At 37.5% G+C, this 26874-nt stretch overlaps 1 protein-coding gene across 2 annotated transcripts in view; it reads left to right on the top strand.

Annotated features, from left to right (window-relative positions):
* Positions 1-26874, top strand: part of LOC132105017 (nuclear receptor ROR-alpha B-like) — a 41150-nt gene extending 14276 nt beyond the window's left edge. The window contains exons 2-11 of one of the 2 annotated variants that reach the window (XM_059510417.1): positions 11810-11839; positions 18732-18817; positions 19750-19891; positions 20712-21128; positions 21659-21780; positions 22090-22222; positions 22333-22440; positions 22528-22638; positions 23207-23319; positions 23496-26874. In XM_059510417.1, coding sequence (XP_059366400.1) covers positions 11810-11839; positions 18732-18817; positions 19750-19891; positions 20712-21128; positions 21659-21780; positions 22090-22222; positions 22333-22440; positions 22528-22638; positions 23207-23319; positions 23496-23660 — 1427 coding nt within the window. In that variant the 3' untranslated portion in view covers positions 23661-26874. Of the gene's footprint in view, positions 1-11809; positions 11840-15209; positions 15595-18731; positions 18818-19749; positions 19892-20711; positions 21129-21658; positions 21781-22089; positions 22223-22332; positions 22441-22527; positions 22639-23206; positions 23320-23495 lie in introns of those variants that run through there. The other variant, XM_059510418.1, reaches the window with a different exon arrangement.

Genomic DNA, 26874 nt, shown 5'->3' with positions numbered 1-26874 from the left:
GCCTTAATTTATTTTTTTGGCCCTCTTGTTGATGAATACAGTGGTGGAAATGGCCAAAATTCACTGTAGGGACTCTAGCTTGGAGGAGGGGATTTAAGATGACCTTTCACATGTATTTAGTTATAAAAAACCTTTATAATCTATAACAACATTAAACTTATTTCATGTTTCCTAGTACCATATGTTTTCTTGGGTATTGAGACATGTGACCCCACATTACAGGTCTATTATGTGGGGTATGAACACATTTATTCAACATCATCTCTGCTTGGAGATAATTAGATACAGTAATTACCTGTGCAATTCTAATTACACATGCAGTCTTATTCAAGTGAAAGTGTCTTTTTTTTCTCAGTGTACTGAAAAAAGCCAGTTGGCCTCTGCCCTGTAAGAGTAAACATCTCGTTCATTGAGCTGCTGGATTGAAGCCAGGCTATTTGTCTTCAGTGACAGTTTTCCCACTGGTTAAGGCAGGTGAATTATCTATTCTGACACAGCACATGTGCAAATGAGCTGGTATGTGATGCGCTTTAGCCGCAGTACAGTACAGCGAGAGAACATCTGTTATTTCATGAAGCTGGGATTCTTTTTTTCTTGTGACCAGTGTTGTCATTTGTTAGACCTTTTAAAATGGGCCGTCTTATCTTGATCAACTAAATGTGTCAGGCGGCGTCAGGAATATTTAGTGAAGCATTCATGTAACTTCATAAATCTCATAAGGCTTATTTACATCCTCTGGGTTGTTACCACAGACCTTCTTGTTGAAGTTATACTGTAACCACAGTGACCATAGAGAAGTACTAGTTCAGCTTTTGATAAATGTTCAGTATGTTCTCTTCTCCTGTTCTTGTTTTGCCATTGCCCAGAAAAAAGTTTCAGTTTATTTAACGCACGTTCTGTAGGATATGTTGTCACACTACTGTAAATGGGGTAAGTGATCACAGTGGGAAGCTCTAAATAAATAGAATATTATACAATTATATAATTTAGAAACAATTAACGAAACTCATCTCTTATTTCTAGAAGGTGATTACAAAAATGTACGAAAAATAAACGAAAATAAAGAAATATATAAATACTCTAAGTAAAACTACATGTTTGAAATTAACATACAAATCCACTTTTAGTGTTCAAATATTTGGAATCTGTTTAATTTTTTTTCTTTGTTCATGAAATCTTACCAGTAAAAAAGTAATCTTGCGTAATATTATTACAAATTAAAATGACTGTTTTTTGTATGGTTTTTTGTTTTTAAAATGTCATTTATTCCTGTAACACAAAGCTGAATTTTCAGCAGGCATTACTTCAGCCTTTAGCGTCACAAGGTCCTTCAGAAATCTTTCTAGTATGCTGATTTGGTGCTCAAGAAACAAAGTTGTGCTGCTTAATATTTTATGTGGTGATTCTTTGATGAAAAGAAAAAGAACAGCATTAATTTGAAATACTTACAACAATGTAAAGGTCTTTGCCACTTTTATAAACAATTTAATACATCCTTGCTGAATAAAAGTGTAGCTTCCATTTTTCACTTCTCCCTGATATTCTTTGAATCTGCTCCTATTCTGCCGCTAATTTAAAAATGTGAGTGACAATAGAGCATGGTACATCTGTGTACATTACACAAGGAATATTTTAGGCGTGACGCTAGCCACATCCAAACAGGGCAAACCAGTTGCCCCAACAAGCACATCAGTTAAAACTAGGCGTTGTATGTGCGAATCTCTCATTTCATCAGGTGTCTGTGGCATTGTCAGGCTTTTCGTTTGCATTTGTTAATAAATGAAAAGTGAGAGCGGACCATGAGATAACATCTGTAAGAAAATGCCTTCCCCTATGTTAAGGCAGTAGTGTTGTGGATTAGATGAAAGGCAGAGGGCTTTGTGCTGATGAGCAATCTTTGATGAATTCGAGATCGTGAGAGTGAGCGGAGCCGTAAGAAGCAGGCCCGGGGAAATCTGCATCCAGAGTAAGACCGATGTGGAATTTTAAAGCGGCGGTGACGTCAATAAAGCCATTACATTTTTCCATTAAACTTATCCTCCATCCTGTTAAACACAGCAGCAGTAGGACTGAATCTACCAGCTCTCTCGCTGCACTAGTAAAAACACATACACTTCCACCTTCAGCAACCAGTTGAAGTTTGATTGAGCAGAACAGCTCTTAAAAATGCTTCGTCATCATGTCTGACACATGTCTGTAAAGCACTATGTAAATAAAGGTGACTTGACTTGAATTGAACTGTAATGTTACGGCTGGCTGTAAATCTGTATGTGTTGGTGAATCAGATGCATTAGCTGCTCTCAGTCACACCACTTCCCTTCAGTGGGAGAAATGGCAAACTCTGGTTATTTACCTGGGATTTCACAAGTGTCACAGTGTGGGTTCTATGTAATATAACAATATGCATCAATACACATCGATGTTTTTTTTTTAAGTGGCAGTCATTTGGAGAGGAGATGCTAGTGGATTTGTTGTTAGTGGAAACCTGGCAGTGGCTGAAATGAGTAATTTGACAGATGCAGCATCCGGATGGGAGGGAGGAGAGAGCTGAGCCGTGGGCTTATGTAAAATGAAGCTAATCCTTAGTGATTGGGATTATATAAAGTCTACATTCAAAGAGTATTTTATAAAGAGTTCTTTCTACTATTTCCGCCTCTCCTTCTCTGCTTTCATTTTTTGCCTGTATGTAAGAAATACTTTATTGACAGGAGACATTTTCAATAAGAAGGAAACATGCAGATTTTACAGATTTTAAATTTTTTATTTGCTTTTTTTTTTAGAATGATGCTGAAGGAGGTTCTGTAGTTAATGGATTTGATCTTGTGTCATTTTTTGTGCCATGAGGGGGCAGTAGTCTTTGTAAAGCTTTGTAAAGACATCATGAACCTTTTCTCATGCTGTGAAATGTGATAACATCTTTTAGTGCAGTTGAGAGTGACATCTCGTGGGTGATTCATAAAAGCAATCTGTTATGTAAGAATTTATACTGGCGTCTGCTCACTATGCATCTGGACATAGCAAATGGTTTTATGAATAGATTATTGACAGAACAGCATTTGCTCCTAGTCATAGTTTAAACAAAAGTGGGGACCAAAAGTCTGAGATCATGCTGAAAACATGGCATTCAAGATATAAACAGGATGTTTGAGGATTTGTAAATATTTACATTATGAAACATTATGACCTAAAATGAAGAATACTTTTTTTTCTTATTCTGTTTTGTTTGTAAGTCAGTAATTAATCAGAGCTGTAACATCTATCATGTGAACTCCTCTGCACAAAGACGGTCAGCTTTTCTTTCTTCCATTTAATTCTTTATTCCATTTTTCAAGTCATACTGGAGAACTTTTTTTTTTCTTTTTTTTTTTCTTTTATCAAAAACCTGTGGAGTTAAGTTGGTGCTCTCATTAAAGCAAAACCGGAACAAATTATGCTAAGGATTTCAAAAAAATATTTAAATTTAAATACATTTAATAATTATTAAGTCATGTTTTTAATTATGTTTTTTATTTTTTTAAATACTTTTTTTATTCATTTATTTATTTATTTATTTATTAAGTAGTAGCAGTCATTAGTCATGCTGATTTGGCTCTCCAGAAACATTTCTTATTACTATCAATGTTGAAAACAAATAGAAGCATTTTCACAAAGAGGTATTAGACTCTTGAGCCCCACTTTATCTTTTGAATTGTTTGACAAACGTGCTACAAAAAAAAAAAAAAACTCTGGAAAATATTTTCCAGTTCTCTGGCTGTTGTGCATGGTTAAACTTCACATATCCCAGAGTCCCTGAAAACCAGATTTTATTAATCCCTTTGAACGTTTGAGCTCTGTTATCCTGCTGCTAACACACACTCTCCATGATCTCTTTGTGATCTCTCGCTCTCTTCCTTCATTTGGCACATAACCATTATTTTCCTCTCCACAGCAGGAGCCGATAGCCCCCTCATTACGCCCGGCAGGGGCACATCAGCATGCTTTTTACTCGCAGAGATTAACATGCAAAGCTGGTCATAAGCAATGAACAGAGCTGATGTTGGCAGTCCACTTCATGACCACTCGTTCCCCTCCCTTTAACTTCCTTCTTGTCTTCTCCTCCCCTCTCGTACCTTCTCAGTGTGTGTGTGTGTGTGTTTGTTGTTCTGTGTAACCCAGTCCTGCTCTACTAACCCAATTTGGCATAATCTCAGTGCTGTGCTGTAATGCACAGTGGGAGTGTTTGTGTAAGTGCTGTCTGGATCTCCATGGGTTTGTGTGTGTGTGTGTGTGTGCGTGTGTGCTCGTCTGTGCCTATTACGTAAATGCCATCATCATCTCTTGGAAGCTTGTCAGCCAGAAATAGACTGATGGAAAAATACAAAAGAAAGAGTGGTCTGAAGGATGTGAAATGGACTGGAGAGGCAATTAAATATGATGTGAAACTCTACCTGCCATTTTACTGACTGATGCTTGCCATTCTCCATTTCCTCTGGACCGTCATCTTATAGCCTTAATTCAGCACTGACTGTGTGTAGCTCAAATAAAGAGAAGGCCAGTATAAAGAAGACTACAACATCTGCTAAATGGGGTTGTACAATAGAGGTTTCTGTGTTGACATATAAAATCTGTTATTCCATGTTGCGCTTTAGTTACTTGATGGTCCATTGCTCCAGAAAGTTGTGATTGTGAATATATATTTTCAGTTACACATTGTCATATTGCCAGTCAGTAAAAAGGTTGATGTTAGTCTCACAAGCTAGTAATATGATACAAACGAAAAATATGAACAAAGCAGGAGATCAGCTCACGATTCAGTGATTTAGTGAGGGAGTCATTTCTGAGTTTGTCAGATGTAAACCTCTCACCAAACTCACCATGAGCTTGAGTTTTGGTTTAAAAAAAAAAGTTCAATTATGCTATAAGTTCTCAAAACATCTCGTTTCACCAAAATGAACTCATCTTTATTCAGATCATTTTGTTCATCCATTTAAACAGAGTTAAAATACTATAATTTCAATAGCAATAAATTCCATGTACATGTTCACATGCTCAATATTTCATTATGTTCCAAAATAGAAAATCTTTAGAATGCAGCCAAAGATAAAACGAGAAATGTTAATGATCAGTTCATATCCCAAGTCTTTTGTTTGTTTATTTATTTATACTGTATATCACATAACGGATGTAGTTTTTGAAAACCAATTATTATTGCGTGCAGAAAATGCAGAGTAGCACTGAAACAAGATAATGTCTAATGAACATAATCTATCAATCAATGCCAGGTGTATCTTTTAAAATATGGTTGCAATTTTTTGTCACATTTTTAATCTGTTTAGTCACAGTCTGAGGCCATATAAATTGGTAAGTGTGCACTGTGTAGTACAAATACACAACTTTTCTTATTTTATAAATAAATAATCATTTAAGTAATTCATCAATTTAACTAATGAATAATAGCTAATTGCATTAATTGATCAGTTATCGAAGTAAATAATTGTTCTGCTATGTAATGAAGTAGATTAGCTTAGCTGTTGTTTACAGTTGCCAAACAAAGTAGAAAGCTGGCACATTAATATAGTCTGTGGTCACAGTTAAAGGTTTATCTGCATTTAACAGTAGCTTCCAACGCGGCTCTTCCAATCAAAATCCAGAGTCTGAACTATCCGTTATATAACATATTTCCATTTGTTTAATAATTAATTTTTGATTGACGTTAATGAATTCCAGGGATTATCAGTATGTCTGAACCCCAGGGAGTGTGTTCAGCCTGTGCTAGAGCCTGTCATGAATATCAGTGTGATCTTCAAACTGCAGAGAATACCTGTCATCAGTGTAACTGACAGCTGCTGATGCTAACATAGTTAGGAGTTTAAAGAGGACTGCAAGAGTCAAACAGAGTGCAAGACAGAGAGGAGTGGAAACAACATTATGGCCTGCATTCCAGCTTTAACTCGTGGTCTAGAAACCATGTGTAAGAAAAGCAGGTCCTTTGAGCATCCATTTAACCCCTTTAACCACTGGAATGCCCACAGTGCTGGAATGAATTATATATATATATATAGATGACCTGGCCTCCACAGTCACCGGACCTGAACCCAATCGAGATGGTTTAGGGGTGAGCTGGACCGCAGACAGAAGGCAAAAGGGCCAACAAGTGCTAAGCATCTCTCGGGGAACTCCTTCAAGACTGTTGGAAGACCATTTCAGGTGACTACCTCTTGAAGCTCATCAAGAGAATGCCAAGAGTGTGCAAAGCAGTAATCAAAGCAAAAGGTGGCTACTTTGAAGAACCTAGAATATGACATATTTTCAGTTGTTTCACACTTTTTTGTTATGTATATAATTCCATATATAATTCCACGTGTTAATTCATAGTTTTGATGCCTTCAGTGTGAATCTACAATTTTCATAGTCATGAAAATAAAGAAAACTCTTTGAATGAGAAGGTGTGTCCAAACTTTTGGTCTGTACTGTGTATATATATATATATATATATATATATACTGTACTGTATATAAATATATACTGTATATACTATATATATATATATGTATATTTATATATATATTTTTTTTTTATCTTGCAAAAACATTGAGAATTAGATAGCGACAAAAGTTAAACTTACCTCTTTTTCTTTATTTTTTTTTTTATTCATTTCATTTCCCATAATAAAAGAAGAATTTAGACATGCTTACTATAGTGTGGTGTTTTGAAGAAATGCTTTTGTAGCATGTCCAAAAAAAATGCTGTTCTTTTGAACTTTCAGTTCATCAAAGAATCCTGAAAACAATGCATCGTGGTTTTTACCAAAATATTAAGCAGCACAACTGTTTTCATAGTAATAATAAAAAGAAATGTTTCTTGAGGATCACGTGACACTGAGGACTGGATTACTGGCTTCTGAAATTAAGCTTTGAATCACAAGAATAAATTACATTTTAAAACATGCTAGAATTATGTAATTTTTTTTTTTTGCAATATTACAGTTTTACTATTATAATATTTTTTTATACAATTATAATAATATTTTTACATTTCAACAGTAGTGAATTTATAATCTATATTCATTTTATACACGTTTGGTCAGTTCATTCATTGGTAAGCGGCTTAGGTTGTAGAGCTGTATAATTCCGGCAAATGAGGGAGAAGGTTTTGGGATTTGTGTTGTTTGTTCAGGGAATGAATCCTTGTGGAACATGTTTTTGATTTGAAGATCCTTCTTATCATGGATTTGTGCTTTGAGCGCTATAAATACTTCATCAGTCATATCAAACAAAAGACTCCACATCATCAGGAAAAAAAAAGCTATTTTCATAAATAGGGACAGCATAAACATGGTGAGAATACTGCCCTTATCTGATTAAACATTACGCCTGAACAATGAATAAAACATATCAGATTCCTAAGTGTTTCCAAGTTAAAACCTCAAATATTTATGTACTCCCATCCCCCAACATGGTCAGCTCACCTGAAAAAAAGCAAAGTGCAACTCTAACCATGAATCATAAGCTCTTCAGTTGGTTCACAGAGTCACTGTGTCAAACTCTCATTAAGTTTCTGACACCAACTGACTTTGACAACCTTTTACCTCTCATATGAGCAGGGCCTCAAAACTATTCGGTGTGGGAATGAACTCAACCAACCGTGCACAAACCCATTCAACTCTGCATAACTCAAAATCACATAAGTACACATCCATGTTGTGTTTAGCTTTGATAAAACCAGGGAATAAAGTAATCAGACCCCCAGGCTTTGAGCTGAAGAGGCCATCTGTTTGTTCAGTAACACAATCATCATCGGTGGTTCCACTTATTAATTGTTAAAAGTAAAATTGAGAAGTGAATGATCTATTAAAAATATTAAACAAGGTTTATTTGGCACATTATTGGATGATGCTAGTCCTCTCAGCATCCGGTTTAAACAGGATTGAGAGAATCACCAAATGAGTAGTTTTAGCTCAATCCTGAGGCAGTTTCTGTGTGATTTCAGCTCTGACTAATCTCTCAAAGATTGAAAGCACACACACTCCCCTAAAAGCCATCCTAAAAAATTAATAACCCAGTATGCACCCTGCATCCCGCCAACTGACACGCATTTTGAAACCCAGTGGGTCATGTGCTCTCCGTTTGTTTTTTTGTGTAGGTGTTACATTTTAGTATGATTGATTATGCCTTGAGTGTATATAATTGTGTGTGCGTGTGTGTGTGTGTAGATGGATGATTAAGATGATTGATTTGAATCTTTTAACCTAACAAATTTGGATGGCAAAACATTTCACCGCAAGTGCATTTCACTGGATACTAGCCGTCCATCTGACCTTTGCTTTCTGTAATGTTTCATTGTTATTGCGGTCTAATCCTCTCAAGCCTCAGCCGTTTTTTTTTTTTTCCATGCACATCCTCATGCTCTCTGTTCTTTGGAGCATGGAAGGAGAATTACAGGGAAATTTCAATGTGAACAGACAGAAACAAAGAGACTCAGGGGGAGACTGTTTGCGAGTGAGACCGAGTAGTTAAACCAATTAGAAATGAGTGGAAAGAACAATGACAGGAGATTCGCTGTCTTTCCACTGCTGAGCATCATCAGATCTGAAGCCACTTCTTTCTTAGCATTGTGAAGATGGGAACGAGACAAAGCGGGATAGTTTTTTTTTCCACACCTCTCCTGTTTCGTTTCATAACTTGATGGATAAATAAAGGTTTGCAATCAGATTCTCTCTTTTCATCATTCAGATTTTCAGCTGGAGGGGGAAGAATGAATGTGCTTCCTCAAAAGCCTCAAGCCAGAACATTTGTCCTGGTCCAGCTGAAAATAAGATATGGAAAAGAGAAAGCTCTTCTCATCATCAGTTTATTGAATATTCTGGTTTAAGCTTCAACCAATTATAAGCTCCTTAAGATCCTCCAGTCATTTAACAAGTACAGAGATTTTCAACAATATCATGGTCACATCCGTGATGAAATGAATTCCTAAATCTAACATCTATAAGTTCCCGTCATTTACCACCTTATGTCTTTCATGAAAAATGTTCAATTAGTTGGTTGTCTCATTTGCCTTTTGCTGCGTGCTGTGATTTGGACATTTACAAGTAGATGGAAATTAATTTGACACAAATCACTGGTTAATGCTTTGTTGATGGGCAGTTGCCATTTACCATTTATATCTCATATGGACAGATTCACTAGTCACGAATCTGTCTCAGATGGACACTTTACATCACGATAGAGCTGGCTGTAGTACAATAGTCCTGACTAAAGGGGGTGGATGGATCAATGCTGATTGACTGCTGGACTGAGTTGCCCTGAATGTAAAAGTCTAAGCCAGGACCTGTGAGTGCCTTCAGTTCACTGCTATGTGTTTACAAAATAATGTACATTATTCATTGTTTTCATGTTTAGCAATATGTTGGCATATAACAAACACATGTGGGCATAATTTTTTTCATGATAATTTTTCATTATGCATTTCAAGGCTAAATGACTTCTGGTATTTGAATTATTTTTATTCCAAATGAAGCAGAGGTGAGAAAAGTCAGACAAGGTTGGATTTAAAGGTGGGGAAAGCTCCAACAGATACAATGTTGACAATATCAAATAGAATTAAAAAAAACAAAAACAAAAAACAAAAAGGATGGTAGACAATTAATTGCTAAAAACAGTTATTCTGTGTTTTACTGTGTGTTTTACTCCCCCTCCTAGGTGTATATGACTTTCCTCTTTCAGACGACTCTAGTCAGAGTTATATTAAAAATTGTCCTGGCTCTTCCTAGCTCCATCATTGCAGTCAGCGTTTGCTGCAGTTCAACAGTCACACTCACACGGATCCGGGGTGTGAATAAAAGCCTCCTGTAGCGAATCCATCATGTATTTTTGTAGGAAAAATATCCATATTTCAAACGTAATAAACACTTTTCTCTCACTTTTCGTTATCTCTCATACGCAGAAGCTGTTCCGGCAGATGACGTAGTACATTGGTGTGGCATGAACAAAACGCGGGTCATGAATTAGAAGTACAAACCAAGGATTTGCAAAGAAAAAGAGGAGACAGGTTTTCCTTAGCTAAAGTAAGGAAACATTGCTTCCTTTGCTCCTATAAACAAACTCACGAGACTAGCATATCTCTGAGTCGCGCACTCTGTGCATACTAGGGATGGGCGTTTTCCGCAAATATCATTTTCGAATATTTGAGCTCACAAAAAACGAATATTCAAATATTCGTTTATTTAAATTAAGTTAATAAGACAGATGTTATTTTTCAGCAACATTTATTGTTTCCATCATTTCTGAACAAGCTTACACACAATAAGCTTGAACATTACACATCGTGTTTTGTAGCTGAAAACCTTTAACAATGCATTCAAACAAACAAAAGTAGCTACAGATTAAAAGCAAAAAAAAAAAAGTGAACAAAGAAAAAACATAAAGCAGCGATTAGCTATTGTACAGAATGTAGCTTACACTTAACTTTGAAACTGTCAGCAAATCTTTTTTGCTTTTTTTCTATTGTTTTACATGTTCTTGTTAAGAAACACAGGCATGTAAACATGATCGGGGGAAAGTCGGCTCCTTAGTCTGTTAACAATAAGGCCGACCGCGGAGAAAACGCGCTCTGACGACACAGACGTTGGCGGGACTCACAAATAACGGTGTGCTAAGCGAATAAGTTTTCTGAAGCACTTCATGTTTTCGTTTCACCACTGAATGGGATCCTCATCTGGTGGAATACATGGCTCCAGCAAGAACTGTTCCCACTCGTCTCGGCTGGACTCTCTGTAATCATCGCTAAAGAACTGGCTCAGCCTTTTCCGATGAGTGGGCATTGCATCCTCTTCATCGTTGGTGGCAGCGGCTGCATCCGAGCCACTCGCATCAAGGAAAATGTTTTTTTGTAAAATGTTTTTCTTACTTCTCTCATGTTTTCATCGAGGAACCTGAGATGTTTATGCCGAGGGTCTAGGGCAGACGCGAGAAGAGGAGTTTTCACTGCATTCTCCAAGTTAGCGGTGTTTATTCGTTGCTTGAGAGATGCCGCAACAACGTTCTTGAATTCTGTCACTTTCTGTGATTCTCCACAGCATATTGAAAGCACTGTAAAAGACCACAGTTCTTATTCATTCATTAATTATTTTTTGCTTGCATACATCTTCAAATATGCCATGGAGAATCACAGAAAGTGACCAAATTAGGTTTTATTGTGGACTTTTTTTTCTTTCTTTTTTATGGCAAGCAAAAATATAGCGAAATTCGAATATCATTTTTATTTATTGAATAATTAGAGCAGAACGAATATTCGAATATTCGACTATCCGTGCACACCCCTAGTGCATACGTCCTGCGTCATCTGCCGGAATGAGAAAAGTGTTTATTACGTTTCAAATATGGATATTTTTCTTTAAAAAACACATGGATTCACTACAGGAGGCATTTATTCACCCCCAAAGTGGTGTGGGGCACGTTTATTATGAATTTGCACATTTATTTGACGACTTGTGGACTGTTCAACTGCAACACACGCTGACTGCAATGATAGAGAGCTAGGAAGAACCAGGACAATTTTTTTTATATAACTCTGACTGGATTCGTCTGAAAGAAGAAAGTCAAATACACCTGGGATGCTTCAAGTGTAAGTAAAACACAGTCTAGTTTTCATTTTTGAGTGAACTAACCCTTTAAACCTGGACTCTCTTTCCATGTTTTGAAGCAAAATATTTTTAAGAGTCTATGCTTTAATAAAAATAAAAAAAACGTATTGCTTTACAATCAGGGACAAGGCTGTATGAACTCTATCACAAGCCCTGTTTAAAATTTATTTTATTTCTTGTCTTTTTCAGATGTGTCCTCAGCAAAGAAAACACACACATGTAAGTACAGTCTTATGTCAGTACATTCCTGTGGCCTCAGATCTTTATGTAACACTCCATTTGCACGTAAGACCAAATGATCTGGGAAGCGGTTACGAAAGTAATTAAAGAGAGGAGGAGGCTGTTTCAAGAAACTGAAACTATATTGACACCCGCTTTGACATCCACCTCATTTTTGGTTTAATCAGATTGTTTGTGTTAACGTGAGCATGCTAGGATCAGATTACTGTGATAATAAATGCTGGTTTAAAAAGTGCTCTCCCACCAACACCTATCAGTTTTCGATGTAGTTTTATCTCTTAATAAGTTAAAGGATGAATGCAGTTGTTGTAACTAGTGTAAGATTATTGTGAGATATCTGTGCAACTGCTTTTTCAAAGCAGTGTTTACCAGTTTGTCAGTGGTGTAACTGATCTTTCTCACCTCCTCTCACCCTAAACCATGTTTACCATGCACACACAATACTCATATGTATGCATACATACATGCATACACACATTAACGTGTGTATATATAAAAATACAATTTGTTATTCTACATAATTTATAAATCATTTTGTTATTGCCGTCATTGTCATAAATATACATTGTCTCTTATACAATAAAAAATGTGAGTGTGTGTGTGTGTGTGTGTGTGTGTGTGTGTGTGTGTGTGTGTGTGTGTGTGTGTGTGTGTGTGTATATATATATATATATACATGAACATGAACATTCTGAACATTTTGGAATTATATGACTGAATCCATATTCATGTATGTGTTTATGGAAACAGAAGAGAGACATTTCTTAAATACTGGCTTCATGTTGAAAAGTTTGCCAACATGACAGAAAAATGCTGGTCAAGGTGAGAGGAGCTGCTTTAAGAAAATAACTGCACACTAGCGGGATGCTTCTGTGGTTACCAACAGAGACTTCCTGTTTGTGCACTGAATGATGTGAAATCTCCTTTACTGGATGACTTGTCCCTTGTGTACTTGTATGTACTGGAAGGAAAGTGTTATACTTAGAAAGGGTGTGAAAACGGTTAAAGATATACTGCATTCACTGTGCCATTCCAGTGCTTAGTTTCATATTGCATTCAGATTTTATTTAGTCGTTCTTAAAAGAGAACTGTGGGCGTTTACACATGTGTGTTTGTGGTGGAGACACCAAGCAAACAAGCAGCAGCTGGGAGCATGTATTAGCGTGTCTGTCCTGCTGAAGTTAAACCCAGCCCAGTGTGTGATGGGATGAATCTTTCTGTGAGAGTGTCTCGCACAACAGAACCCCATCCTCACACTGCTGTCATACCCGTGAAACATGAGATCTGCAGAAGCAGCTCCAGCATCTCTATTTCAACTGTTCAGCCCTCAGTTGGACAGCATGTGGGAGATATTTCTAGAAGAAACAGGATTGAGAGGCTTGTGTTTAGAGCAGTGGCTCTCAGACTATGGTCTGTGAGGTGATTGGCTGGGGGAAAAACACTATGAAACTAAGATGGATAAATAAATTAACAATCTCTAATGGTTTGTGTTTTCTGTAGAAGAAATATACAGCATACAGCTTTAGAGTTTGAGTAAATGAACTGTCCCTTTAAGTTCACATCTTTTAAACGTGTTGCCTGATGAGGTTAGCGAGCAGGTTCTTACCTAGAGCTTCTGCATTGCATAATAGGGATTTTCACAACCGCAGAGATGGTTTTGCACAGTACTTGGTTTAGTTAGCTGTGTGACTTCTTGTTTGAGCAGACATTTTGGCCATGGTGGACTGGAGAAGGAGTTGTGTGTTGTGCTGGGTTCTGGCCAGATCGTCAGCATTCAGATGGGCCTGTTCTCCTCCGCTTCAGCCAGACCTGTGTGAGGCTACACGTGTGTGTGTTTGTACCTCACACACATATATGGGTAGATTTTTAAATATGCCACTTATCCTGTGGGCAAACACATGCGATTTCAAATCACTGCTGTGCTGCGGATGACTTTACTATATATGGCTGTATTATGTGGAGATTAAAAAAAAACAGTGATTTTAACTAGGGGTCAGTCAATATAGGCTTTTTTTTCAGTAGCTAATGCAGATAATTATAAAACAATGCTCATTAAATAATGATCTATGACTGCTATAAATAATGCTGATAATTTTGTGTATATGAATGGATAGGCTATGAAATATGGAAAATACAAATATATTTATTTAAAGAATCATAGTTTACGATAACTTACAATCAATCAGAGTATAATGTAAATTATATCATATTGTTATATTAAAAATTATGGACATTAAATTTAAAATTGAATTTTGCATGAATGTTATCAAAATTGTGTATCTATAATGTGTTCAGCATACATTGTTGCATTAAAAAACATACATGCACTTGTAAGTTACTTACACTAAGTTAGTAAAAAAAACACAAGCCTGAGTAAAGTAACTTATTTAAATTAAAGCTATTAATTATTATTATATACAGTACAGACCAAAAGTTTGGACACACCTTCTCATTTCAAAGAGTTTTCTTTATTTTCATGACTATGAAAATTGTAGAGTCACACTGAAGGCATCAAGGGTTATTTGACCAAGAAGGAGAGAGATGGGGTGCTGCGCCAGATGACCTGGCCTCCACAGTCACCGGACCTGAACCCAATCGAGATGGTTTAGGGGTGAGCTGCACCGCAGACAGAAGACAAAAGGGCCAACAAGTGCTAAGGGAACTCCTTCAAGACTGTTGGAAGACCATTTTAGGTGACTACCTCTTGAAGCTCATCAAGAGAAAGCCAAGAGTGTGCAAAGCAGTAATCAAAGCAAAAGGTGGCTACTTTGAAGAACCTAGAATATGACATATTTTCAGTTGTTTCACACTTTTTTGTTATGTATATAATTCCATATATAATTCCACATGTGTTAATTCATAGTTTTGATGCCTTCAGTGTGAATCTACAATTTTCATAGTCATGAAAATAAAGAAAACTCTTTGAATGAGAAGGTGTGTCCAAACTTTTGTTCTGTACTATATATATATATATATATATAATTATTATGAATATATATATATATATATATACATATATATATATATATATATATATATATATTATAAATAATTATGTACGTGATATTATCATATATAAAATATACAGATAAAATTTATACATTTATTTAAAGAATGAAAAATGCAATTAGAATTTCTAATGATAATTAGTCTTTTTTTACATTTGGCATGAAATGTTATTATTAGTGCTGTTAAATGATTAATCGCAATTAATCGCATTCCAAAATAAAAGTTTTTAAGTGTGTGTGTGCTGTGTATATTTATTATGTTTATATATATATATATATATATATATGTGTGTGTCACCATGAAACACTTTCATGGAGGAAGAGAAAGTGTTTCAGTTTGCTCTGACACTGTGAAGCCTTACCTACAGACAACTTCCTGCATACAGTATGGTATCATGAAAACACGTTGCGGAGTAGTGAGAGGTTAGAACCAACACTTGAACCCTTTAAACCACAAAAACTCACTAACTACTCACCCATTGGATGACAAAGCTGTCATTCATGGGTTGAGGGGGCGGGAAGAAAGGTTTTTAGTCCTTATGTCACAGTCACATGGATTCTCATGCGGTAGAGACGCGAGGCAGAGGGAGGCACAGCAGCGCTCCCATCAGTCAGCAGCACAACACTTACGTCCCAGCCTGTACACGCTCTTGAGGCGAGGCTATTGACGGTCTTCTGCATGGCCACAGAGCCTCAGGATGTATTTAATGATCACAGCCATGAAAGGTAGGCGAGGGATTTCCAAGTTGGGATAGCCGGGGAAATGAGAGAAGGCACATGAGAGAAATGTCTCTGAGCTCTTTTGTTAATGTTTTTTTAATGTGTTGAGCTGTTAATGTCTCAGGCATGTATAATGTGGCTGTTTTGCTTTCAAAACAACTCGTCTCTTGTGCTGTTTTGCATGTTCATTTACATGTTTTCTACGATTTTGAATTGCAAAGTGAATATTTTGTGATTTGTAGTAATGCACATTAGTGCGGGTTCGAGGGAACATCTCAGTCAGTCTGAAACTGCCATTATTATATTATATTATTATGCCGCATAATTAATAAGTCAGTAAGTGTGTGATGTGATGTGATGTGATGTGATGCGATGGCATCTTTCTGACAGCTACTACATGGGCGGCCATGTTGGGTGTTTGGCATGGCATGGGAATGTTACCATGCTGGATGATTGCAGAATGTTGTTCCACTGACCTATTTACGGCAGGCAGGGGTGGACTGCCACAGAAGCTACTGGCTGTTTATTCCACCAACGGCTGTCTTACTTAATCCCCCCACCCCCACTCTGAATCACCACGACACACACACACACACACACACACACACACACAGGCAATGCAAAGTCTTGCTGGCAGCTGTCATTATCTATTAGTGATAAAGTATAGGGCAGTGGAACATCTGTGCGAGCTGCTGCTGCTTCTCTTTCAGACAGATTAGAGATTATTTCAGCACTTCACTGTGTTCAGTTCAGCTAAAAACATTCAGTTATCAACAATCATTTTTTGTCGAAGAACAAAGCTAGAGGTCGTTGTGAAAGCACTGCTTTTTCTTGGCTGACCTGCTGACATCTTGACCAAAGGTTAATAAGAGTTTGAAGAGTTTCACTCAGAGTTGACATGCTGGGATGGGATAGACCGAAACTCACAGACGCAGAGGGCACAGTGGGTTAATTTAGTGTCTTATTATGGTTAACCTTGAATGTTAATTATGTAGAATTTAAAGGGCTTATTCGCCATTCAGTTTGTTCTTGGAGCAGATAATTTGCTCTTTTTTTTCTTTTGTAAGTTTTTCTTTTAACTCTAATTACAGATAATGAATATGTATAAGCTAATAAGATAATAATGAAATAATATCTAGGTGTTAGCAAAAAACATTTATGCTTGATGATGGCTCAGTTTAAGGCTAATATGCACCAGAATGTTCTTTTCTCCTTTGTTATGATGGAGTGTTTAACTCAACCCGATGTGAGTCAGTGTTGACAACAGATTACAGAAGCGGGAGGGAACACGCGTGCGCCTGCGCCTGTGTGTGTATCTGCAGGCTTTGACTTTGGTTGGGTGTTGTGTTTTATGTTTCCTACTCTGGCAGCACATCAGCACTTTCACACCGGGAGGAAAAAAAAACATGTTAAACCACAGCATCTCATGAGGAGGAGGCGACGCTTGCAAACAGAAGAAGAAGAGAGTCTTCTGTTTGTTGATTATGGTACACACCTGTAAAATATTGGTTGGTTTGGTAGGTGCTTGTCTGTAAAAGTTATTCAGAAATTATTAAAATCTAGTGGTGGGCTCAGGGTTTTCCAGTCTCCTATATTGATGTAGAGATGTGGCTGTTGACAGATTGTGCTATTCAATATAGTAGGCAGTACATAAGAATATCCACCAATGTCGAAACTCTTCATGCAAACCCTTGTATTGTGCAGAATTCATGTGTTCACAATCCTCGTGAACGCTCCTCTTCTGTAGTCTGAAAGAACAAACCGTGCTCTTGCATCAGAGCCGAACAGCGGTAACTACTGCTGCAAGACTTCAGCGGCAGCTCTGGGAGAATGTGCCTTTGATGTATTAATCCATAATTCAGACTAGATTAGCGTCTTGTGCTTCGGAGTAACTAATTACTGCCGATTGGTTTTACACATCTAATGAGAGAGAGTGAGGATGCCCTTATTAATGAATACGGCATGCAAAACCAAAGGGGATTAGCCCTTTCTGTAATCATGAGAAAATATTCATTCTCAAACTGCTCTGATGCCTTTGCAAATATTGTCCGCAGCTGGAAAAAAACAACATACGAGTCTGAGCGTATTTGACCGAGAGAAAAGCGAGTGCTCTGATGGTGATGAGATGCATTTTACTTTTTCATCCTGTACTGTATGGGCCTCAGGGCTGCCGGAACGACTGCATTGCTCTTCTCTAAATGGATTTCTCCTCCTGCTCTATTCCCCCAGCACCCCTCTAAAAAGCCTCGCACACAATCTCTGCGTGCTCTCCCATAACCAACCACAGCCGAGACGCTGAGGGGTTCGTGCACGACGACTACGCCACACAATCCAGCACACACAAGTGCCATCTCCAACTAGGAGTGCATTTTGGTTTCAGTGTTCACCGAAATGCACAAAAGCACTTTCGTGAAGCCATGAGGGGGGGTGGCATTGTCATACTGTAGTTACCCAAATGAATGTTGGATGTTTAAAGAGCAGATTGTACTTACAGATGATGTCAGCCCCGTGGGTGATTTCAACAGTCATAGACATTTTTTCTTCTTGAATAAATGGAGTGTTTTATGTGGTTTTAAAAACAGTTTTTACTGTTGTTCTGCTAGCTAAAGCCTGAGGTTACACTCTGCACAGCAAACATCAGGCCTAGTTCTCACTGCATTAGCAAACTCAAAGGTCAGGAGCTGTGAAACTTGTCTTGATGTGATTATGGTCTGTTGATCAGTTTAAAGGAAGAAAAGAGTGTTTGCAAAGGGTTTTGTCAAACAGTGTTTTATCAACGTGTCCTATTGATTTGAGATTGATAATAGTTTGTCTGTATTCAAAATCCTTCATTTAGTCTTTTCTGCAGCAGTAAATTGAATTGTAACTTTTTCCAAACAAGTGTCCCAAGCACACTGCCCGATTTTGGTTGTTTGGGCCTACACAAAGTCATGCCATTGGTTGAGCCATTGTTGGCATGTTGGGCTGGTTGAACTACTCAAACAAACAGAGAAATGTTTAAAGCATCACAGTGTTCTGGAGGAACTTTACTAACAAATGTCTTATTTAAAGCTGTCTTTGCATGTTAAGCTGACATAGGAGAAAATATTGTAGCAAAGTTTGTTTGTTTTTTTTGGTGAAAGTGTGTTTCTTTCTCTTTGTAGCTCAGATTGAGAGTATTCCCTGTAAAATCTGCGGAGATAAATCATCAGGGATTCACTATGGTGTTATCACCTGTGAGGGATGCAAGGTAAAAAAAAAAAACACACTTACACACATCTCGTAGTTATGTCTTGTCAGTAAGATGACAATGCATCAATCAGTTTCTTTAAAAATGTGTAATTAGGCCTGTCATAATCTTGATCAAGCATTTTAATACTATACGCTGCCATTCAAAAGTTTGTGGTCAGTTAAAAAAAAAAAATTACTTAGCAAGGATGCATTAAATTGATCAAAAGTAACTGTAAAGACATTTTATAATGTTACAAAAGATTTTTAATTCCAATAAATGCAGTTGTTTAAAAAAAAATCATTTCATCAAACAATCATGAAAAATATTCATGGTTTCCACAAAAATATTAAACTGAACCAAATCAGCACATTAGAATGATTTCTGAAGGATCATGTGACACTGAGACTAGAGTCATGATGCTGAAAATTCAGCTTTGCCATATGGTAGTGTAGATTATTAATATTTCAGTTACAAAGAGTAAAATATATTTCAGTCCCAAATGTTTTAATTTTAGTCATGTTGTAATGGCCGAAATATTTCTCAATTTACACACACAAGAAAAATAAATAAATAAAACTAGAGTGCTTTGCGTTCACAATGCACATCAATGCCTTATTAATACGTTTGTCTGAGTGTAGCGTGAACCCCTGTAGAAGGTGCACACACACACACACACACACACCAGTGTGCTCGAGAGGCATTTACACTTCATGCATTCTTCATGCACATGAGTTCATTTGGAGCTCCCATAACGCACCACTGCACTGGAAAGAGAGGCATAAAAATGCACATTTCATGACATGTTCCTTTAAAATTCCCATGGAAATAGCGAAAGACGTGTTTAGTTACTGTAATAATTCACGAGTAAATAAATCATTCTGAAACATGCCGCAGTGCAAACTACAAAGATGCAAGCTTGAGGTGACCTATTTTTGTGTTCTCTTTCTCAGGGTTTCTTCAGGAGGAGTCAGCAGGGCACTGTGTCATATTCATGTCCTCGGCAGAAGAGCTGTCTGATCGACCGTACCAGCAGAAACCGCTGCCAGCACTGTCGCCTGCAGAAATGCTTGGCAGTGGGCATGTCAAGAGATGGTAGGCTCTCAACTCTCACAGCCGTCTGAGTGATGTGCATGTGACTGCTGGGGTATCTGATTCTCCTCAGGTCTATAATGTGAGAGTAGGGTTTAAAATGTCAAAATCCCATTCATTTTCTCCATAGACAGTTTTCTTCTACCATTTGTTGCTATTAAGCAATGGCATATGCTAATGTTATTGCATTTATTAGAATATTCTGTAATTCATTTCATTTGTGTCTTTTGCAGTGCTTTAAGAGATGAGTGGTTCAGCCCTTTTATAAAGATTTTGGCTTCTTTCTCGTTAACCTTGTTACTCATTACATGAAAAAACCAGTTCGATTCTTTGGTAACATTTACAATAAGTTTCAATTTGTTAACATTAGTTAACATGAACTAACAATGAAAAATACTTCTAATACTTTAAAAAAAAATGTTCATCTTTTAAAAACTTTCAACATGTTTAGACGTTGTATCTGATAACATCATTAAATGGACCATGAAATGAAATGACAAATAATCAGTTAATATTTTTACAAACTAACATTAAGATGTGATTAATAAATGCTGTAACAAATAACAACCCTTTGTTAGTTAAAATTAGTTAATGCATTAACAAAAGTTAACTACTTTAAAAAAACTGAAATAGTAATTTTTGTAGAACATGCTCCAATATTCTTAATTAACAACTTTAAAAAATCACAATTACAAAATTACAATGTTTACAGTGTAAAGGGACCTTACTGTAAAGTGTTACCAGTAGTTTGAAACATGCATTATGATATTAATGTAATTTAATGATAACCGCTTTCATCTTGTTTGTGTGTGTTCACACACAGCTGTGAAGTTCGGCCGGATGTCTAAGAAGCAGAGGGACAGTCTGTTCGCAGAGGTTCAGAAACACCGTCAACAGCAGCAGGAGGAGAAGGTGGGTGATGAGACCGAGAAGGGGCGGGAACCTCAACCTCCTGGAGAGGCGGAGCCACTCACGCCCTCTTACGCCCTGTCCACCAATGGCGTCACAGAACTCCCCAATGACCTCAGTGGATACGTAAACGGTCAAACCCCAGAGGAGAGAAAGGCGGATTCAGCGATTGGTGGATTTTACCTGGACATTCAGCCCTCTCCAGACCAGTCAGGTCTAGACATGGATGGCATTAAACTAGAACCAGTGTGCGACCTCAGCCCAGACTCTGGCTTAGATCAATATTGTTGCTATAGCAGCGGAGACTCTTCACCTCCTGACAACGACCTAGGTAACAATTATAAAGTACTAATCACATGCAAAAATATATATCAATAAAAATGATATTTTACTTTATTACTTATACTTAAGGATTATTTTTTCATTTTAGAATTTATTATATTTGTTATTATGGAAGATTGCACTGAATGCATCATAAATGATATCAAAGTAAAAAAGTTATAGTTATATTGGCATCATTTGGCATGTAATTGCAAAGAAAGAAAATATTGTCAAATAAAATTACATAGTGCCGCCCTGCATAATTATACGGGATGCTGCCATTATGGGCATGATTGACAGCTGTGGGGTTTGAAACAGCAGGGCTCTGTGAACTCTCCTCCATGGCCCATTTAACATGTCATTATTAAGAAGTGCCTCATTAACACAGACCAGTCAAAGACTAGCACAGGATTAAAATGAGCCTCAATGGTTTTAGAAAATGTGGCAATAGTATACGGCTTCGATATGTCTGATGTTCACAAACCCAGGAGTGTGTGTCAGCTCCAGCTGTTTGACTCTATTTGTGTGTTTCTGACACAGAACATCTGTCAGAGAACATCTGCAAGTCTCACATGGAGACGTGCCAGTATCTTCGAGAAGAGCTACAGCCCAGCAACTGGCAGACAGTTTTACAGACCGACCTGGACGTGTACCAAAAGAAGGTGTTTGGTTATGTCTGTTTGGGTCTATTACCATCTCAAATGGTCAGATGAGACAAATCATCTCAGTGGCTCAAATTAGTTTCACAGCCACCCCTGGATTTTCTAGTTGGTGTCTAAAAACGTTGGTAGAGCATGAAAAGAGTTTAAAACGGGACAAGTTTGTACTCATTAGTTCATTTGTTTTCCCCACATTTCTCTGTTGTTTTTATGTAAATGGATGGACAGAAAGATGGATGGATGCACTTGAGCGATCCCTGAGGGGAATAATCAGGTGTGTGTACTAACAGCCCCTCTCTCTGCGCCATCTAGTCTCAGGAGGACATGTGGCAGCTGTGTGCGGTTAAAGTCACTGAAGCTGTGCAGTATGTGGTTGAGTTTGCCAAGCGCATTGATGGATTCATGGAGCTGTGTCAGAACGATCAGATCGTGCTGCTCAAAGCAGGTACACCTCAGATAAACCTCAAAACATATCCAGGTTCACAAAACGGCATCAGTTCTGTGACAAACTGTGGCAGAACCACTGAATTATGAGCGTGTTTTTCTACTTCTCAGGTTCTTTAGAAGTTGTGTTCGTGAGGATGTGTCGGGCGTACAACTCCCAGAACAACACTGTCTTTTTTGACAACAGATATGCCGGGCCTGAAGTCTTCAAAGCATTGGGTGCGCAGTAAGAGCTGGATTCCTCTTTTAAAGGAAAAGGCAACAGCGAATGGAAAGCATTTACCACTGTTTTTGATGCTTTTCTAGGCTGTGATGAACTTATCAGCTCAGTGTTTGAGTTTGCGAAGAGCCTGACCTCTCTACAGCTCAGTGAAGATGAGATTGGCCTGTTTTCAGCATACGTGCTGATGTCTGCAGGTGAGGGAAGAACAGTACGCACAATGTCAGAGATTCACTGATAGGAGATGAAGTTTCATCAGTTTTGCAGAGGCTTTAATTGTACAATCTCTGAATGTCAGGGTTGTGCACCATTCATAATTAAATGAAAATACCTTTTAAATTCCAATTGAATTCCTGAATTTAAACTGAAGTAGCAAACTTAATTAAGAATTGCAATTTGAATTTGGATGTTATAGGTTTTTTTAATTCTAACAACAAAAATTAAAAAAAATGCTTTTTACTTTTTCAATTTATTAATACATTTTGAAGAAATGTATAAACAAAAACATTCATAATAATAAGAAATGTTTCTTTAGCAATATGTTTCTTTAGTAATATGTAATAAAAGTAATTTTGTGGACCAGGGTGAAAGAACAGTTCATCTTACTAGTGTTGAATTTCTTTGAATTGCATTTCGATAAATAATTCTTCCTGGCATTCCAATTCCTGTGGGGTATAACCAAATCAATTATTATTTTCAATTCATCCAAATTTAGCAAAGTCCTGCTGAATCTGCATAGGTGGTGAACTCTTCATGTGTCTGTAGATCGTTCCTGGCTGCAGGAGAAGACCAGAGTGGAGAAACTCCAGCAGAAGATCAAGACTGCCCTCCAGAACCTCTTTCAGAACAACCAGAGAGACGAGGGAATTCTCGCAAAGGTACATTAAACCCATGATTGCGGTTACATTTATGGATACTACTAGTTATATTCACTCATCTGATCACTGTTTCCCAAGTCAAAAATCAAATTTCTAAAATGAGAACAGTCTTATCTGATCAATAATAACCAATTCTGATGCTCTGCTCTGCCCCCCTCCCCTCCTTCCTCTTGTAGCTTATCTGTACAGTGTCCACTGTTCGGATGTTATGCCGTCACCATATGGAGAAACTGAACACATTCAGAGCTCTTTACCCAGAAACGGTTCGCACACGCTTCCCTCCGCTCTATAAGGAGCTGTTTGGCTCCGAATTTGAGGAGGTTCTTCCTCAGGAGGCCTGATAGAGACTTATCCTAATACTGCACAGATTCAGAAAATAGAGATGGAGTGATAATACTAACATGCTGACACGAATTCTAAGCTCACTTCAGCCTCAGTTCACGTACACTTCATTCTCACAAAGTCCTGCTACACTTTGAACCTGCCCCACTGGTCGTGCACCAGAAGGCTGGCGGTCTGAAGAAGAGGAGACTTCAGATGCAAGGAAAAAATGAAAAAAATAAAAAATAAAATAAACGATTGATGTCTTGTAATATGCCTCAGAGCGTTCCTCCATGCCACAGTTTTATCTTTGAGCCTCCTGTTCTGACTGCATGAGATCTCAGTGGAAACGCCCACTGCATTTGACAGCCCCAGCGGCGCCCTCTACTGGCCGTAGACAGTCATAGGCGTCTGACTGGGGTAGACTAAGACAGGAAATGACCGTCTGGTGCTGAAATCCCTGTCTTTTCTCTCCGGTGCCACAATGAACAGCCCACGTTGGTGCTAACATCCCAGCACTGCCCTTTACTGGCCTCTTCTGGTATATACAAATTCAGCAGGGACATCATTTGGCAAAACCACTGCCCCAGGAGAAGACAGTGGACAAGGCATGACATGGGACTCAAACTATGAGACCTGAATCACTATCATACTGAAACTTTTCAGATCAAATGGCACATTCGGAGGCAGTGAGCTCAAAAACTTGCATATATACTTGTTATATGGTTAGTTAAATCATGCAATGTATGATGTACAGAACCTAACGAAAGGTAGCACTTTGTGTTTTTCCCAGCAATAAACGAGTTCAATTTAATTAGTCAAAAAAGCCTGAAGGAACATGCTGTTATTTTAGATCTGTTTGTGTTTTGTTAAATCTCTGTCTTTTAAAGCCAGCTCGCGTTGTTGTCTAGATGGTGGTGTGATGCCCTGTTGTGCCATAGTGATTCTGTAATCAGATTTCTGTCAAAGTGAGCGATGATTGACAGATCAGGGGCATGTGTTGACATTCCAGGGGATCTAGCGGTTTGTATTAAATGTCATGGGGATGGAGGTGGTTGGCGTTGTTCCTAACGGACCCTTTTTGAGATACGTCTAGACGTCTTTTGCACCTAGTAATGCAGCTCATCAGGGAAGAGGAGAGAATAAAAATGGTCGCTTATTTTTTTCTTTCTTTAATTTGCAGCTGTGTACACAGGCTTGTTTTTTAAAAGATGTTGGATCTTTGTGTCAGCTTTTTTGTGCCCCTTCAACACACGCATTTGAACCAAATTGAATGCATTTAGCACACAGCGTACATACAAGGACAAGCAATAACCTTAGTGAAGATGTTCCGATCTGACATATCTGTTTAATGTTTTTTTGTAAGGGCTGGCACTGCTTTACCTGTAGTATTCTTGTTCATAGCTGTTCCGTGAAAGACAATCCATCAATTATCTGACCTCATTAAAAGGGTATTTTGGGACTGCTCAGGGAAACAATTGTTTTATAGTTGAGGAGGAGAGTGAACGTGTCAGAAACTATAAGGAGACGTTATAGTTAAGGTTGATTTAAAAAAAATGTGTAAAAAGTAGAGAAATATTGTGAAATTGTCCTCTTCGAGCATCAGGGTCAGGTGTGTAAATGAAGAATCATTCAAAATAATACTGAGCAGAAAGCAATAATAATGGCATAATCATGTTTTGAAAACAAAAAATGCATGGAAATGCTTTAAATGCAGAATTTTGTCATTTTGTTATTTTATTTTTTTCAGTTTGAAATTTGCTTGGTTTGACCTCTCCTACGTCCAGATGTTTTTTCCCCCTTCCTGTTTCTTTAGACACCTGATTGGGCCTGTGTATTCTCTGTGAATATTTTTTTAGAAATCCTCAATCCCACTGTTTGTGCTGGTTATATCTAACTTTCTGGTTTGCTGTTAAAGAAGTATTATGGCACTTAAATGGTTAGCAATTTCTTAAGACTCTCATCAATTAAACACATTTATTTCTGGTTTAATCAAGGTTCAGTATGGATTATAGCTGTTTATTATTACGACATGTGTAACGAACGTTTTCTGTTATCTGTGTGCTAGTCCAGAGGCCTGGAATGTTCTTTCTTTAATTTGCCAATTATTCTTGAGATGCCCATCACTAAGGCAGTATTGCATTCTTCTCTCGCTTTGGTTTTGGGGCATGAATACTTAATCTTTCTACTGTATGTGTATGTTAAGGCGAGTATCACAGTAACACAGTCCCTTTTAAGGTTGTCATATTTTCACTAACAAATGACCAAATGTTTTGTATGATATACAGTGGGGAAACTATTGATTTGATCCCCTGCTGATTTTGTAAGATTGCCCATTTACAAAAAAAAGAAGGGTCTGTATGTTTATTTTAACAGATAGAGACAGAATATCAACCAAAGAAATCCTGAAAAAATTGATTTGCATTTCAGTGAGTGAAATAAGTTGACCTAAACATGACCTAGTGCTTGGTGCAGAGTCCCTTGTTGGCAAGGACAGAGGAAAGATGTTTTTTGTAGTTGGTCACCATGGCCCGTATTAACAAGACATCTTAAAGCTAAAAGTATCTCATAACTCGCTGATTTAGGAGAAAATTTTTTAAAAAAGAGTGGACTTGTCAGTCCTAGATTATTTCCAGTCCTCTGAGTATTTCATAGAGCATTTTAGCACTAAAACTAGCTCCTAAATTTGTGAAAGGTTAGGAGTAGTTAAGAGGACTCCTAAGTCACTAAGACCGGTATGTGGGCAAACTTCCAAAATCAGCAGGGGATCAAACAAGTATTTTCCCCACTGTACACACCATAATATGCTAATTTGTGAGTAATTCTAACCGTTTGAGTGGATCACAGTTTGTACTGAAGAAAAACATCCTTCTGTTTAGAAGACCTGGGATTTTCCTATGTATAGTTTTCCATAATTTTGAACCGATTAACCAGTGGTCTTCTTTTGATTTAATCCACAAGCACTCTTCAACTAGTTCTCCAGTAGATCTGTTGAAATAGTCTGTTTCTTCCTATCTGTTCATTTTGAGGTATTTTGCCTTTGTTTTGTATATACACCTGTACAAAAATGCAAAAGTATTGTTCTTTGAAATACAGTTTTCATCTAATGTTGTGATTTTTGTATTTAGAGGTTTAATCCCCTAAATTACTTTTATTAAAGGCGCATGTCACACATTGACAAATAGTGTGTTGAACGTGCTGTTGACAATAAAACTATTTTAAAAAATCCCACAA

Source organism: Carassius carassius, chromosome 2 (assembly GCF_963082965.1).
Source record: "Carassius carassius chromosome 2, fCarCar2.1, whole genome shotgun sequence".
Classification (NCBI taxonomy): Eukaryota; Metazoa; Chordata; class Actinopteri; order Cypriniformes; family Cyprinidae; genus Carassius; species Carassius carassius.
Note: the sequence above shows the minus strand (reverse complement) of the source record. Positions and strands in the feature narration are given on the sequence as shown.